We start from the raw sequence: 16,400 nt of genomic DNA on the forward strand, positions 1-16,400 counted from the left end.
AAGTCGCAGGTCCCCTACCTCAGAACTCAATCCCTCATGCTCCCTAGGGTCTGTGACTTTCTCTCCCACCAACCTGGGTCATGGTCCTACTTACTCAGTGGCTGGCACCGGCCTCCTTGCACATTGGGGTTACCCACATAGCCTGGGGCACACCTGTTAGGAGGAACAGGAACCAGCTCTGTAATCCCCAAGGGATCTAGTGTCTAACAGTGAACTTGAGAAGCCAGTTTCAGCCAGCTGCCGATGGTATGTGGAGGAAGCTCTGGATTCGAGAAGGGCTCTGGGAACCAGAGAGGTTCCAACACAGCCCCTTGGCGAGCTGAGACAGAAGTTGCTTGTGGGCTGGGTAAGCTTGCTCGTCTCCAAGGAAGCATTCATTCAACAAACATTTATTAGGGAACAAATATGCACCAGATACCATGCTCAGTGTGGAGACACAAGAGGAGACACGGCAAGGTCCCTGGTCTAACCAGGAAAACAGCATAGAAACTGCAAGTGAAGTGAGAATGAGGAAGGGCCCAGGGGCCATTCGGACCCAGGGAGGAGTGTGGATGTAGCCCTGAGGTAGGAGAGACTACAAGCACAGTTCCTACACTGCTATGGATCCCCTGGGTGGCGGCACACAGCTTCCAGAGAACTGATCACATCTGGAAATGTATTCTTGTAGCTGGCTTTTCCCCTCCCATTCACCTCCTATTTTGGGATGCGACCTCTATTCCAACACAGACCTGCTCTGTTTGTTGGTTTATCCTTAGCAGCTTAAGCACAGGGAACGCACGGTAGGGGCTCAAAAGAAGTGTGTTGAGCCCTACATGGCGACCACTCCTGTAATTTGGAGGCTGAGGTTTCAGACCAGACTGGATTACATGGAGGCCATCTTAGGTGTATACTGAGACCCTGTCTTAACCTGCCCACCTCCTACAAAAAGTGTTCAATAAATGAAAGAAGCTGAATCTTGAAGGCCAAGAGGGGTTAGTCAGGAAGGGGAGGGTTTGGGGGCAAAAATGTTCTGCAGACAGGGGCATCACATAAAGACCTGAGCACTAGGGATTCAAGAAGTTGCCAGGTACATATCTGCAATCTCAGTACTAGGAGCAGTTCAGCCTGGGCTACATGGTGAGGCCTGTGCCTTCAGTACAGCCTGGGCTACATGGTGAGGCCTGTGCCTTCAGTACAGCCTGGGCTACATAGTGAGGCCTGTGCCATCAGCACAGCCTGGGCTATATAGTGAGGCCTGTGCCTTCAGTACAGCCTGGGCTACATAGTGAGGCCTGTGCCATCAGTACAGCTTGGGCTACATAGTGAGGCCTGTGAATTAATAATAAAACAAAACAAAACAAAAAACAAACAAACAATTCAAGAAGTTTATCCTATCTGGAATGAGGGCGGAGTGGGACAGGCCTGCCTGAAGCCCCACCTCATCCCAAGGGCAGGATAAGTGTGGGAAGTGTTTGGGACAGGGTGGGACGCAGTCCTGGTAGAGGCTTTTCTGAGCCACACCCTTCAGGACGCTCACCTTGGAGTCTCTCATTTACCCCTTCTCTTCCCACTTCCTTCTGAAAACTTACTGCTCACAGTACTGGCCGGTGTAGCCGGGTTCGCAGGCGGTGCAGCGGTATCCTCCGGCCGCAAGGCTCTCACAGGTGCGGGAGAACCTAAGGCAGGCAGACAAACGTCAGGCCCCAGGAGCCCACTCCCCGTCTTCCTTCCCCATCCTTCAGCAGGAGTTCATCCTTGGATCTGAGCAGGGTGCGCACATGTTCTCTGGGTTGGTCAGTGGGCAAGCACACGGCTGGCAGTCCTCAGGTGTCCCAGCCGTAGCATCCCCGTAGTAGCCGGTTGCGCACAGCTCACAGAACTCTCCGGCAGTGTTGTGCTGACATCGCTGTGGGGGACAAGGGTATCAGACACCAGCCATGAAGCAAAACTCACCAAAACACCCTCATCCAGAAACACCAAACCTACAGACTTGTCTTAAAGGAGAGTCGTGGAGGGGGCTGGAGAGATGGCTCAGTGGTTAAGAACACTGACTGCTCTCCCAGAGGACCCATATGGTAGCTCGTACCTGCCTGTAACTCCAAGTTCAGGGGAACCAATACCCATGGCAAAACACCAATGCATATTTTTAAAAAAGTGTCATGGAAAATTAAATTATAGTGATACCCATCAGCTCAGCAGTGCTGAAAAAAATATTCATAGGGACGCTGATAAACCAAAAAGTTCATCTAGGCCTGGGCTTGGGATGCACCGGTAGCCAGGCAGGGGACAGGGAGAGGGTAGGGAGAGGAAATCAAGAGTTCCAGGTCATCCTTGGCTACCTAGTAAGTCAGCTCTGTCTCATGAAAAGAGTATGTGTGAGATTATTAATTATTGTATATAACTGGGCAGAGCCTTGAAGATACAAGTTTCACTGTAATAAATACATGGAGGGGAACTGGAGAGATGGCTCAGTGGTTAAGAACACTGGCTCCTCTTTTAGAGGACTCAGGTTCAATTCCTAGAACCCACATAGTGTCTCACAACCATCTCTAACTCCAGCGCAAAGAGATTTGATGCCCTTTTCTGAACTCCATGGGCACCAGACATGCACATGGCACACAGATAAAGGCAAGACACCCAAAAACAAAAATTCAAACAATATGCAATATCATCCAAAAATAGCCACATCTGTGGCATTAACATAGTGTGTTCCTTGCTTCGCTTTGAGTCTGCGACTCTGTCAACTATCTGTGCCCTGGCCACGTGCTTGTGAGGACATACACATACCACTCCAAAGAGTGGATGAAAAGGTATATTTACCAAGGTTTGCTCCCCAGCACCACCAACACCAAAGACAAACAAAAACCCAAAAAAATCTGGCTCTTCTACAAAGACACTGGCCACTTGGGGACAAGCAATAAGGAGCCATAGCTTTCTTTATAAAGAAGAATGGTGTTCCATCTTCGCCTGCTCCATTCTGCCAGGTGCTGTCATCTATGTCTCCCCCTCTCCCTCCCCATCCCGCTGCCCACCCCTGGCCTCGCCCTGCTTGCGGCTCACCGAGCAGGCTCCAGTCTCCGGATGACACAGGTCGGAGTGGCCGTTGCATTCACACAACTCGCAGTGGCCAAGGTACAGTCCGCTCCCAGTGCGCGTGTAGCCTTGGGCACAGTCCTAGGGGACAGAGGAAAAGTTGGTCTCTGTTGCCCACAGGATTCTAGCCAGAGCCAGCAGGTCTAGCCTTCTGTCCCTCCTGCATCGTCCAGTGTCTAGGCTCCACTGGCTCTAAGGGAGGTCACCCCAGGCTAGCCTCCATCCACAAACTCTCTTAAGAGCCAGCCTGTCACTCATCTTCACGTTCACAGCTTTAGAAGGAGACAGAGCTTGGTCTGCCCAGGCAGTGTTAGCTTAGTGAAACGTAGTATATCCCGAATGGGGAACCTGCCTCATTTCAAGACCTTGGTTCCTGAAAATCCTGATGGGAAAAGACTCTATGGAAAAACATCACCGCTAAATGGGGAAGTGAGCTGGAGAGGCCCATGGGAGAAGGGGCCTTGAAGATATTTTTACATTTATTGTGTGTGTGTGTGTGTGTGTGTGTGTGTGCCACAGCACATATATGGATGTCAGAGGACAACTTGCAAGAGTCAGTTCTCTTCTTCCACCATGTGGGTTCTGGGAAATAAACTTTGTTGGAGGTGCCTTTACCATCTAAGCCATCTTGCCAGTCTTTATCACTGGGTTTGCATTCCCAAAGTGCTGGGATTACAGGCGTGTACCACCAGTGATGGTTGATGGGAGGAAGATACTGATGTTAAAGGCTAGCCTCTGATATATATATATACATATATATATAAAATTTCATATATATGATATATACATATATGTACACACACATACTTGCATGCGCTCATACGTGCATGCCAATCTGAGCTGCATGAGCTCCTGCCTTGAAAATTCAAACCAAACCAAAACCAAAATTCAGTAAGTATAGTGATAGAGGTGATAGTGGTAGCACACAGCATCACGGACGCTGGTGCAAAATGAAGATGAAGGATCATAGGCCTGAAGGGCAGTCCTCTCTCTACCCCTTCTGTGAAAGCTGCCAAGGGACTCCTCTCTGCATTCCTGGGTCAGTTTGTGGAGCTCTTGGGGCTGGGCTGCAACAATGTACACAGGCACATCCCAAGAACTTCTCCTTCAGATGAGGCCATCTTGGGATCTTTGAAGAGCATAAACTTCTACACTGGGATTTGAGAAGTCTGGGGCCCCAAAAAAGGCACACGGACATAAAAGTGCAGAGACACAGACTTGCTACAGCTGTACCCATTCCTGACATCCCCTGCTGCCCAGCTGGCAAGGGTCCTGTCATCTCATCCGATATTAAGTGGGACATTGTCATGTGTAGGATAAACTCCTGTTTACCAGGAGCTCGGAGATTGGGCCAGATCTAGTAGAGGCTCCCAGGAGCTTCAGAGTGACAGCCCTCTGTCCGGCCTACTGACCCTCCACACTATACACCGTGCCTTGATTTCTTTCTCTACACCATCCATTTTGTCTACAGCAGACAGATACATGCTTGTCTGGCTCTGATTATGAGATGCCTATAGCAGCGTGACGTCCCCACCTCAGGGCACTGTCCTAGGTTGGGCACAGTGACCCTGCTGCAGGCCCAGTCTCCATGTGCTCCTCCTTCCAAGCTCATCCTCCCTTCAGCCTGCAGTGCCACCCGTTCCGTGCTGTGCATCTGAGGCACGTCCCTGTCACCCATTCCGTGCTGTGCATCTGATGCATGTCCCTGCTCAGCTCTGGGCCTTCTGTGCTTTTCTGGGTCTCCCCATCTGAAAGTGTGCCATTCTTTAGGCAGTGCGGTCTAGTGGTTAGGACACAGATCTAGGTTGAGGTTAGTTTTATACACGGTGGCTGTATGCCCTTGGGTAAGGAACAGCTTGGCTACTGAGGAAGTGATGGCAGCAATGGAAGAGCAGAAGTCACCTGGCTCCGGGAGCAGTCACCGCATACTGCAATGGTTACTGACCAAATCACCTTGCGCATACTATGTCACTGTTGCGAAAGCAGCCAGGCCGGCCACACACTCACCTGGCAGGACAACCCAACATAGCCTGGAGGGCAGCGGCATTCTTCCACATCAAGGGCTCGAGGTCCACCAGAGGGTCCTGGCTGGGCCACTTCTAGGCTCACGGCGCTGATACTGGCTGCCCGTGGCACCGAGGAGAACGTGGCCCGAATCAGAAGTTCATCCAGATCCGCCAGGGCCATGAGCAAGTGCTCACGGGTCGCAGGCTGTCCATCTGGCCGCCGCCAGAACTCCTGGGGGTGCGAGGGAGGACAAGTGTCAGTGGACGCTCTGGGCTTGGTCTGCTGAACTTGTAGCCCTGCATACACTCTGTCAAGGGGAGGACAGGCAATAAAAGCCAAGCGCTACCTACCTCTCGGAAGATGATCTCATAGCTCTTTCTCTCTGGGCCCTGTGGTGCAGGCTGGGAGGCCACCAGCATGATGTTATTGCCCTGCAGAAATATCAGAAAAATTAGGCAGGGCATTTAGTGTTATTAGAGGCAAGGGTATCCACCACCTCCGGGCTCTCCAACCATTTGCCTCCCACCTGTCCATAGCCCCAATCCCATTTGCCTGCCCACTGCTCCCATGCCTAGCAGCCAGCCTAAGATCTGAGGGAGAAGCCAACCAGGCAGGGGCAAAGGGCCCACATTGGGCTAGCTGGGTGTTGGAACATGGCTTCCATCTTCTGTCTGACGACTGTGGGTTCTAACAAGCTCACCGTGATCTGGATATCGGGGTCCGAGAGAGGGCTGCCCTGTGGCCCTGATGTGTAGGAGAGGGTATACCGTAGCTTCCCACCATAGGCCGCCACCTACGGGAAGACAAGATCACACAGGTGAGGAGCAGAGCCTCTGGCTCCCATGTGTTGCACCCTAACCTCAGAAGGCCAGAACATGTAACACGGAGAGCTGGGCAGCAGGCCCGCTCTATCAGTTCCTCCCTAGCCTCACTCACGGGCGGACTTCTCCGTTCTCCATGGCCTGGCACTCACAGTCAGCAAGTCCCTTCTATGTGTAGGCAATTCCCACAGAATGACAAGAGTAACAACAGTGACTGCCAAGGTCTGAAGTGTTGGCCCAGGGCTTGGGGATGCACGGGCTCTGAGGCCTCATCTCTTAAACTACTGGCTTTGAGTCCGCCTAGAATTCACTTCCTTCTTTCTGTAAACTACATCCTTGTTCCTTCTCTCTGTGTCTTTTAAAGTATTTACTTTGTGTGTGTGTGTGTGTGTGTGTGTGTGTGTGTGTGTGTGTGTGTGTGTGCCTGTACGTATGTACATGAGTACAATGAGCCCGGAGTGTACAGGAGCCGGTAGAGGTCAAAGAAGTTTGGATCCCCTGACATTGGAGCTATAGAGGGTTATAAACCACCATGTGGGTGCTGGGAATTGAACCCAGGTCCTCTGAAAGAGCAGTCCATAATCTTGACTGCTGAGCCATCTCTCCAGCCAGCTCCTGTTCTCTTAAAAACAACAAAACAAATCTTTTACACTCAGGTCCCTCCTACCTGCAGAGGGGAGCAAGCCAGGCCTGCCTAGTCAACAGTTCTGGATCAGTAAGACAGATGGGATAGGGTCAATGCTAATGTGACTGAACACGATGAGGCGTGGCGTGATGTGGCGTGGCGTGGCGTGGCGTGTGTTCCTCTCCCTGGCTGGGGAAAAACTGATGCATTCGGCACAGAAAAATTCTCATCTCCCATGTGACCAGAAGCTACAAAATGACACCAGCTGAGAAAAAGTCCCAATGAACGCCTAGATACAGGCATCATCCCCAGACCCCATGGTTGTATAAGCAATTCTGTTTGCTTATTTGTTTGTTTGTTTATTTGTTTTTGCTTTGTTTTTTGTTTTTAACCATGGGCAAGTGAGCTGGACTTGTGTCTTTGTAGGCAGAACTAGACGGCTTAGGTTTGTTGCCAAGTGCTTTCATCTTGGCAGCTGAGGTCCCGGTTCTGCCCACTGGACTTTCCTTCCTCTCTATCACCCAGGCAGCTGACTGAAAACTACCCAGGGCAGGGTGTCCCTCTGGTTCAAGTGTGTCCATTCAGTGGGTGGACATTTATCAAACACCAACGGATGGCATTCCAGGCCCCAGGGCCATTCTCTACCAACTCAGGGTGTGGTAACGAACTCAGCGTAACCAGATTACAACAGAAAGCCACTGGTTTCCTGTTTGTTTTGGATGCCAGTGAGTTCAGAGTCCCATCTGGGATCCGCTTTCTAGGAAGGGGAAGGCATGTGCCACACAGGGATGCAAGACAAGGGTGACAGTGTGAAAGCCAGGGTTCAGACTCCAGCTCTGCTGTCGCACAACTGTGGGTGAGTCGCTCAGTCTGAGCCCGACTTTCCTCGTCCGCAAGTAGGAGTAAAAATAATACTGTGAGGGCACCCTGAGGACTACATGACCCAGGACACATACAGTGACACACTCATCTCAGTGCAGAGAATACACTTGAAGGCCGACATCTCTCCATCACTTCCGGTACCAACCCAGACTCTGGTAGACTCTCCTCGCCTCACATCCCCTGGACCTGACTGGCTAGCCAGGCCTCTGAATGCGGTTTACATGTATTATTCATACCATGACCCCTCCCCTGCTGCTGGAAGCCAGACCTAGGCCTTAAGAGTTCTACCACTTAGCCAAAGCCCCAACCCCTTGGTACCCACACTCTGAGGTGGCTCTCTCTGTCACATGGGGACACAGAGGCAAGGTGGAAGCAGTATCAACATGAACGCTAGTTCCAGGGTAATAGTAACAACATTCCGGGCTGGAGAGATGGCGCAGTTGGCAAAGTGCTTATTGTGCAAGCTGGGGGACCTTCTAACACTGGTGAGACAGAAAGGCTGATCCCTAGGACTCCATGGCCAGTCAGCCTACTAGGTGAGCTTCCGGGCAATGAGAGACGTGCCCCAAAACCAGGGTGGGTGGTACTTTCTGAAGAATGACACCTGAAGTTGTATTACAGCCTCCATAGGCTCAGGTGCATGCGTGCACACACACACACACACACACACACACACACACACACACACACACACAGAGAAAGTGACATCCAGGATGCAGGATGGGTAAATGAGAACAGTAAAGAGTTCTGGGAGGCCAGTGTGCCTCTACAGTGGCCATACAGCATACAGCAAGTGCTTAATGAATGCACACTAGGTACAGCGACCCTCTAATAGCTGAGGATCCTCCACCTACAACCCTTCCACTTCCTGGTTACCTTGTTCCCTAGGAAGGCTCGGGGCAGCTGCCAGTAATAGAGGCTTCCGGGCAGCAGAGAAAAGCCCTCATAGGAGAGTGCGAACTGGAGGAGAAGAACGGAAGGTAAGAACGGGGCACAGGCACCCCAGCAGGGACCCGGGACCCACCCGAACTCTACAGCGCAGGCCCACCATGCTTTCTGGGCAACCTGCTTCCTGCTTTGGGTCCAGGTCCTCTGGCTGCTCTTGGTCTGTTTTGCCTCACACATGCTGTGTCCTTCCGGTAGACCCCAAGATCAATGGGACACACTGTAAACACTTGAAAATTCAGTGGCTCTTTTGTACATCTATTTTAAGATGTAGACGGAGTTGAATGTGGGTATATATGTTTGATCGTAGCATTTGGAGGCAGAAGCAGGAAGGTCTCTGTGAGTCTGAGGACAGTCTGGTCTGTATAGTAAGTTTCTGAATAGCCACAGCGTCACAGCTATAGAGTGAGATCTTGAGATCTTTTTTTTTTTTTCAGATAAGGTTTCTATGTGTGGCTCTGGCTGTCCATGGAATTTGCTCTGTAGACCAGGCTGGCAGAGATCCTCCTGTCTCTGTCTCCCAAGTGCTGGGATTAGAGGTGTGCATGACCTACCGCCTAGCATGTGAGAGCCTATCTAAAAAAAAAGGAAGGAAGGAAGAAATAAAAAAGAAAAATGTAGCAAGAAAAACAATCATTCAATCAGAGGTCTGTAGATGTAACTCAATTGGTGTTTACCTAAGTTGCACGAAGTCCTAGGTTCCACCCTAAACATGGGATAAATGGCATATTAGTACATATTCATTATCCCAGGACTCAGGAGATACAGGCAGTAAGATCAGGGGTTCATGGTTATCCTTGGCTATAAAGTGGTCAGTCTAGGCTACAGGGGACTATCTCAAAAAGATAAAAAGTAGTTGGGTATGGTAGTATATGCTTTTAATCTCAATACTTAGGAGGCAGAAACAGGAGGATAGATACAAGTTCAAGGCCAACCTGCAACCTGCTCCATATAGGGAGACCCTGTCTCAAAAAAAAAAAAAAAAAAAAAAAAAAAAAAAAAAAAAAAAAAAAAAAAAACAAACAAACAAACAAACAAAAACAGGCAGACATGGTTATTATCCAGCACTTGAGAGGCTAAGATAAGGGTTCTGAGCTTGAGGTTCGGCTAGGGCCATTGTGAGACTCCGTCTCAAAACATAAGCACAACTATAATTGACTTGGTATCTGGTGAAGTTAAAGTGACATCTGAAGTCAATGATGGTTCAGAGAGTCTCAGGAAATATCAGACTAGTTTGGAAATGACCAGAGTCTAGGAAGCATGGTGGGCCGGTCCTTCAGTGAGTGACTTGGTACATACCTGAGAGCCTGCGGAGGAAGACAGAGAAGTGGAGATAGAGGAGGAAGAGGAAGAAGAGAAGAGGGGACCTGCTCGTAGAGCGGCGGTTAGCTGGGAGTGAGGGTGCAGCCCACGAGCAGGGGGTTGGGGGTGGGCAGCAAAACTGGCAAGGAGCTGCCAGATCTCAGCATCCACCCGCCTCTGAGCCTCATCCACCTGGGGGAAAGGAAGGATAGGTGACAAGAACAGATGGACAGAAAGACACCACGAAGCTCTGCCTTATCCCAGCCCTATCCAGTTCCCCAATGTGGGCCACCCATAGGCTTGCATTGATGTCCGCCACCCCTTCCTTGTGTCCTTTGCCTTTTTAGCCTAGGACTCAGGCAGAGCATCCTGGGATGAGTAGCTGGAAGTAGGCTGGATCTGCTGGGGAGGAATCCTGCCCAGGGTGTCCCGAAAGGACAGAAAGTTCTGTACAGTCAGGGCTGACAGCCATGTGAGTGTGGAGGAGGGACAGCTTCCCACACCACTACAAAATCCATTCTGGGGTGTATGTAGAACTGGAGCATGCTGGCCTGGACAGGCAGGGTGGGCGGAGGAGGCCCAGGAAAACCTGGGCCTTGGATCAAAGGTCTGATTCCTTGGTCCCCAGACACAGCCTGCCCTGCTTTAGGTTACCTGTGATGCCCGCTGTGCCTGGCCCCTACCCTCTGGGCCCACAAGGATCCTTCCAGTGGTCACTGCTGCCCGCCACTGTTCCTCTGAGAGGGATGTGCGGTTCTGATGGGGTGGAAGTCACAGGCCAGCTCAGCCCTCATAGGGCTCAGACCTGGAGCCATGAACAGCCCTTTCCCCAAACATGGTGTCAGCAAAGACAGCCACAGTGATTGGTTAGGGAGGCATGCCTTATCTCCAGGCCAGCACACAGGGTCACTCCAGGCTACTAAAAGGGCACATGCTAGCAAATACATGGGGAAACTGGGGAGCTAGAAACAGGCACACGGATTAACATAAGTTAGTTTTCCTGTCGGCAGACCTCCAACTATTGTGACACCAAGTATAAACACACCACATGGCTGGTGGGGCACAGCAAAGAACACGCCCCTCCAGATTCTCCTAGCAGCAGTACAGGCTCAGGCAGGGCATCCATGGGTACGGGACATCTCCCATGCAGGGCTAAGGGCAGCCACGGACACGTTCTGTGTGGCAACCCCCTTTCGCACCACTCAACGAGGGCATACCTGGTGAGCCCGGCGTAGCCGTGTAAAGTGAGCCTCCCTCTGTGGGGCAGCAAGAGGCACCAGGGGAGGAGACAGAGAAAGGTCTGAGGGAGGCCAAGAGAGAAGGAACGAAGGGGAGGAAGGCACCAGAAGGCAGCCAAGTTGGTGAGGGGTGGCAGCGCCTCTTTCCCTCCAAGGAGCAGGGACTGGAAGGCCTCCAAGCCCCACTGCTGAGGGGACTGAAGTGTGGCTGATTGTGTACTGGCCTCAGCTGGTGGGATACTTACACACTAAGTAAGTCCCACTTGTCCTGGTACCGTAGCCATGACTGAGGACCACACGTGGCTGCTCTGGAGTTAGTTCACTTTTTATTTATTGTTTTTATTCTGGTGCATTGGTGTTTTGCCTGCATGGATGCCTATGTGAAGTTGTTGGATTCCCTGGAACTGGAGTTACAGATGGTTGTGAGCTGCCGTGTGGGTGCTGGGAATCGAACCCGGTCCTCTGGGAGAGCAGCCAGTGCTCTTAACAGCCGAGCCATCTCTCCAGCCCCCTGGAGTTCACCTCTTAGACGGTGCCCTTCACAAGACCATCCTTGACAATGCTGCCTTCCTAGCAGATCTCGTTTCAACGTCAAAAGGACGTTGCCTAGCTCAGCTTTTTAAGGGAAGGTCTGACCTGGGTGTAAATCCCGCCACTATTGCCCACTAGCTGTGGGACTTAGGTCACATTCTTGACTTTTCTCTAACTTTACTTCTCTCTGCTAGGAAATGGCAGCGAGGTTGCCTGGTTCACGTAGTCGTAACTTAAGATGCCTGCATGAGTGTTTAGTCAGAGCTCGATAGAAATGACCCGAGAATCACCATGCAGGCACCCAGCACTCTGTCTGCGGCAACCCCCAGCACAGATGAGCCATGGGGGGGTCCACACTGAAAACTATGTCACCATGCACGTGTTGTGGCCTGTCCTGAAATCGCAATTGTCACCGGTAAGCTGAGCGCTCAGTGTGTGTCAGGGAAAATGCTCCCAGTCATCCTGGGCTAGGGAGGTCGGATCAGGTGTCCATCTATGAACAGCGCAGCCGAGATGTAAAGTGAAGTCTATTGGACCCGAAAGGCCACATACTACATGACATGGCAGCCGTGACCCCATGCTGACTCCATGTTCAGCATGGACCAGGCTTAGAGCTGGCACTCAGGAGGGGCTGCAGGCCCCACTTAGATCTTACCTTGTCTCCCTGGTATGTATCTGGAAGTTGCCAGTAGAAGGACTCCTGGCCAAGGTGGGCGAAGTTGCCAAAAGAGAGCTGGGGCCCACCAGGCACGGATTCCACGGTGAAGCCTCCTGTCAGCTGGCTGTTGCGCTGCGGGTTCACCAGGGCAAAGCCTTGGAAGTTCCCAGGAGCAAAGTGGGTGGAGATCTGACAGCGGGAGGAAAAACAGGGGTCAGCTAGGTGAGGGCTTAGACATATCAGGATGGACAGGGCAGGACATGGGGCTCGCTGAAACCAGGACTGAGGGAGACATGATGGAAGGGGCAGACATCGGGGCTAATGAAGGGGTGTGCTCGGTGCCGGGATGAGCGGTAACAGAGACCCAGAAGGTCTTGGGATAGGAGTCAGGTCACTGGGTTCAGTGCCGAGGCGAGCAGTAATGGAGGCCCAGAGATGGGTATCCTTGGGAAGCTGGCACTCAGCTCTTACCTGGTGGCGTGAGTAAGAGGAGCTGGCACACTGCTGGGTGACACCCATGCAGAAGCAGGGCAGGCAGCCTTCTGGGTTGCTGGCGCTCAGGTAGAAGTGGTGGGGCCGGCAGTGGCTGCAGGTAAGACCTTCCACCTGGGCCTGGAAAAGATGGGAAAAAAGATGTGGGAAAGGACTCAGGGGTGTCTGCTGAACCCCAGGAGCCTCTGAAGCCAGCCTTCCCAACCATGTCTAGCAGTTGTGAGCAGCTCTGCCTACCCATCCCATGACCAGGCCTGAGGATCCCCTCAGGTACCATCTGACTTCTCTTCGGCCGCAGGGGTGGACTGAGCTAGACCTCATAGAAGGCCGGACTCTGAACTCACCTTGCATAGGCACTGACCAGCGGCGTCACACTGGTTGTTGACACTGCCATGGGGGTCACAGCCACAGCCTAGTCCCTCTGGGACCTCACCATCTTCTGAAGTGTAAAGAAGCCACAGATGGCATCCTCAAACCAGACACCAAATACCCCAATCTCTGCCCCTCTCTAAGCCTGTCACTCAACACCAAGGGCAGCATCTCTTCCCTACCCCACGTGACAGATGGAGAAGCCAAGAATCCAAAAGGTAAAGCCACCTCTCCCAGGTTCCAGGGACACCAAGGGCCTGTTCTGGCACCCCCACCCCTGCCATGCTTTCCCAAGTCTGCAGCTCTACTCACTGTGGCAGGGCTGGCCCTGACTGGGGTTACCGTGGTAACCTGGGGCACACCTACAGAGAGAGAGAGAGAGAGAGAGAGAGAGAGAGAGAGAGAGAGAGAGAGAAGTCCTGAGAAACTGGTGAAGAGCCTAGGTCCAAGGGGGATCTGGGCTTGGACTCAGTGACCCCCACTGTAAGGGGAAAACTCATCAGCCATGTGCACCCATTTGATAGATGAAGCATGGGGGGGGGACCAAAGCAAGGTGGGTACAAGGCACAGCCGATGAGTTGATTCCATCAGGCCTTGACTCAAAAGGTCAAGATCAAGAGGCCTAATGTTGGGCTTGGTGGTGTGAGCCTAAAGCACCTCCAGGAGAGGGAGGTAGGAAGTAGTTCAAGGCTATACCTGGCTACATAATGAGTTTGTAGATAGCCTGAACTACATGAAACTCTATCAAAATAGCCAAACAGCAAAGGGTCTAGTGGGAGGGCTCTGGCCTGGGTAAGCAAAGGACGGGCTGGGAGGTGGGCAGCAGGCCAATGCCAGGCTAAAGGGTGAGGCTCAAAAAGAGGAGAGCTGATAGCTTAGGTATACCTTCCTGGGCCCCGGCACTCCCCACTGCCCATCTCACCTCTCACAGTGACGCCCACTGTGGCCTGGTGAGCACGAGTCACACGTGGGGTGACCATCTGTGTCCAAGAAGCAAGTATGGGCAGCCCTGAGAAAGGGGGAAAGTTCCATCATTAAGACATCGACTACGCCTACTGGGCTCTTTCACAGACCAGGCAGGCGGGTGAAGTCTATGCCACGAGCCCCATTCCTACCCCCTCCCTCAGTTCTACTCAGGGGCTAAGGGCGGTACGCTGTCCCCATTTAGGGAACTAGGGCTTTGAAAGTGAGGCTATCTGTCCCCAGTGACACACTGAGATTTAACTATAGCCTCTCCCCAGTGCTGGGCCAGTGAGAAGGTAGAAGGGGTGGTAGGTACTTCAGGAAGAGCGGAGCCCAGACTCACTGGCCAGCAGCAGCGGCTCCATAGCATGGGCAGGGCTGGCAGTCCTGTGGTGTACCCCGCTGGGCATCCCCATAGTACCCTGGCTGACACTGCTCACAGCGATCGCCCACCGTGTGGTGCTGGCAGCTCTGGAGAGACATGGGGCAGACTGAGGCCGGGCCCCTGGAAGCCAAGGCTCTCTGAGGATTGAGAGTAAAGGGGCAGGGCTTACCTGGCAAATACCAGTCTCGGGCTCACAGATCTCTGAGTGGCCGTGGCAGCTGCAGCGTTCACAGGTGCCCAGGTAGAGCCCGCTGGGCATGCGTGTGTAGCCTGTGTCACAGTCCTGGGAACAGAAAGTTGGTGGGGGCTGACCATATGAGGAGAGACAAAGGAGGAAAGGCCAGCAAGCACTGTGAAGGAAGTTGGGTGGATGGGTGGGGGACCCAGGCTCACCTGGCAGGAAGGACCGCGGTACCCGGGTGGACAGGTGCACTGTTCTACTTCCAACGCTGAGTCCTGGCCGGTGGTCTCCGGCACAGCCATGTCCATGCTAATGCCAGAGATCCTGGATATGACAAGACACATGGTGAAGGGATGCTCACTGTGTCCTGGGAATACCCAGAGTCCTGAGCTCCATCACCATGTGGCCTTCATTCTTCTGCAGTCTCCTGAGCTGCGGCCAACCGCTCACATCTGCTGCTTCCTCCAAAGAACTACCCTCTCCCCCTCCTCGCCTGGACACGCTACACTACTCAGCCCCTCTGGGTACTGCTGGAAAACTGATTCAGGAGACACTGGTCTCCAGCTTCTTAGGATTCTGTAAGGGAGGCAGCAGCATGCTCTCCGTTCTACAGGCAGAGTGTGAGGGGTTACACCATGTTTCTGCTTAGTCTGGAGACCCCTCTGCCTGGCTGGCCCTGGCCCCAGCTACCTGCTCTCGGCCGGATGCTGGGTGTAGGATGCTTGGATGAGGAGGATGTCAATGTCTGCCAGGGCCATCAGCAGGTGCTCCCTTGTGGCTGGCTGCCCATCAGAACGCTGCCAGGCTTGCTGTCAAGGAAACGACATACGATCCATTCCTGCCCTCCTTTGTGCTGAGGCCACGAAAGAGAGAAACAAGAGGGATGGGATGGGGCTCACCTCTCGGAAGGGCACTATGAAGTTGGTGGGCTGCCCAGGGCTGGGCTCCCTTGAGGCGTGGTGCTCCAACGTGATGCCATTCCCCTGCAGTACCACCAGTGGTTGTCTGTGCAGGGGTGCAGAACTGGGCCGGGGCCGCTGGGTTACGGTGAAGCGCAGCTCTCCTCCATAGGAGGTCACCTGAGATGGGGTGGGCAGGTTTTCAGTTGGAGATGTCAAGTCAGGTCAGGCCATGTTCTTGCTATCCTCTTAATGCCCTGCCTGTCTTGTTCCTCTGACCCACGCACCATGTCTCCTCGGAAGCTGGCAGGAAGGCTCCAGAAGTAGGGTCCAGACAGGAGGTTGTGGAAGGAGGAGAACAACAGCTCCCCAGGTGCAGGGGACGAGATACCCTCACTGGTGGTGTGGGAACCTGCGGCATTCGTCAGGCTGAACCGAGAGGGCTGTTCGGAAGCCCCGAGGACCTGGAAATGCAGAATGTTGGAAAGGGGCAATGGTGGTGGTGGTAGTGGTGGTGGGACCCCCTGTTTGTCCCCCCAGCCCGGGGCATGGCTATCCCATCCAGCTGCCACCCTCTTGTGGGTACCTGGGCACGGCTCCAGGAGGAGCTGCTGCATTGGCGACTGACTCCCATGCAGAAGCACTTGAGGCAGCCGTCGGGGTTCTGCTTGCTCAGGTGGAAGAAGCCATCTGCGCACTCATTGCACAAGCGCCCCACCACATTGTTCTGTGGACACAGAGTCAGGAGCTGCAGGATGGCCCCCGGGGGACGCTGCCTGGAACTAGCAGCTGAATCCACCCACGGTCTAGATGGGGGGGGGGGGTCCCAGAGCACCATGGAAAACACATATGTGTGAGGCATCACCGCCACCGGCACAATCACTGCCAGATCATGGGTGCTTACGGAAACCGCTCTCCCTTTTCTCATTGGCTAAGAGGCTCACAAATAAGCTAGGATTTGAAACAAAGCAAGTCAATTGAATTGACTACCATGACAACTTATGATGGAGAATCCCATGTACCATGCAAG

At 53.0% G+C, this 16,400-nt stretch overlaps 1 protein-coding gene across 1 annotated transcript in view; it reads right to left on the reverse strand.

Annotated features, from left to right (window-relative positions):
* Nucleotides 1-16,400, reverse strand: part of Hspg2 (heparan sulfate proteoglycan 2) — a 100,195-nt gene that overhangs the window by 33,200 nt on the left and 50,595 nt on the right. Inside the window, exons 23-41 of the mRNA XM_050152390.1 lie at nt 15,957-16,097; nt 15,658-15,834; nt 15,371-15,550; nt 15,162-15,280; nt 14,684-14,795; nt 14,460-14,573; nt 14,249-14,376; nt 13,865-13,951; nt 13,255-13,304; nt 12,918-13,012; nt 12,553-12,693; nt 12,079-12,270; nt 5,780-5,872; nt 5,430-5,510; nt 5,080-5,310; nt 3,040-3,153; nt 1,758-1,885; nt 1,569-1,655; nt 95-153 (exon numbers count right to left, since the gene is read on the reverse strand). Coding sequence (XP_050008347.1) covers nt 95-153; nt 1,569-1,655; nt 1,758-1,885; nt 3,040-3,153; nt 5,080-5,310; nt 5,430-5,510; nt 5,780-5,872; nt 12,079-12,270; nt 12,553-12,693; nt 12,918-13,012; nt 13,255-13,304; nt 13,865-13,951; nt 14,249-14,376; nt 14,460-14,573; nt 14,684-14,795; nt 15,162-15,280; nt 15,371-15,550; nt 15,658-15,834; nt 15,957-16,097 — 2,329 coding nt within the window. The remainder of the gene's footprint in view (nt 1-94; nt 154-1,568; nt 1,656-1,757; nt 1,886-3,039; nt 3,154-5,079; nt 5,311-5,429; nt 5,511-5,779; nt 5,873-12,078; nt 12,271-12,552; nt 12,694-12,917; nt 13,013-13,254; nt 13,305-13,864; nt 13,952-14,248; nt 14,377-14,459; nt 14,574-14,683; nt 14,796-15,161; nt 15,281-15,370; nt 15,551-15,657; nt 15,835-15,956; nt 16,098-16,400) is intronic.

This window comes from Alexandromys fortis, unplaced genomic scaffold (genome assembly GCF_014885135.2).
Source record: "Alexandromys fortis isolate MF-2015 unplaced genomic scaffold, M_Fortis_MF-2015_v1.1 scaffold_26, whole genome shotgun sequence".
NCBI classification, from domain to species: Eukaryota; Metazoa; Chordata; class Mammalia; order Rodentia; family Cricetidae; genus Alexandromys; species Alexandromys fortis.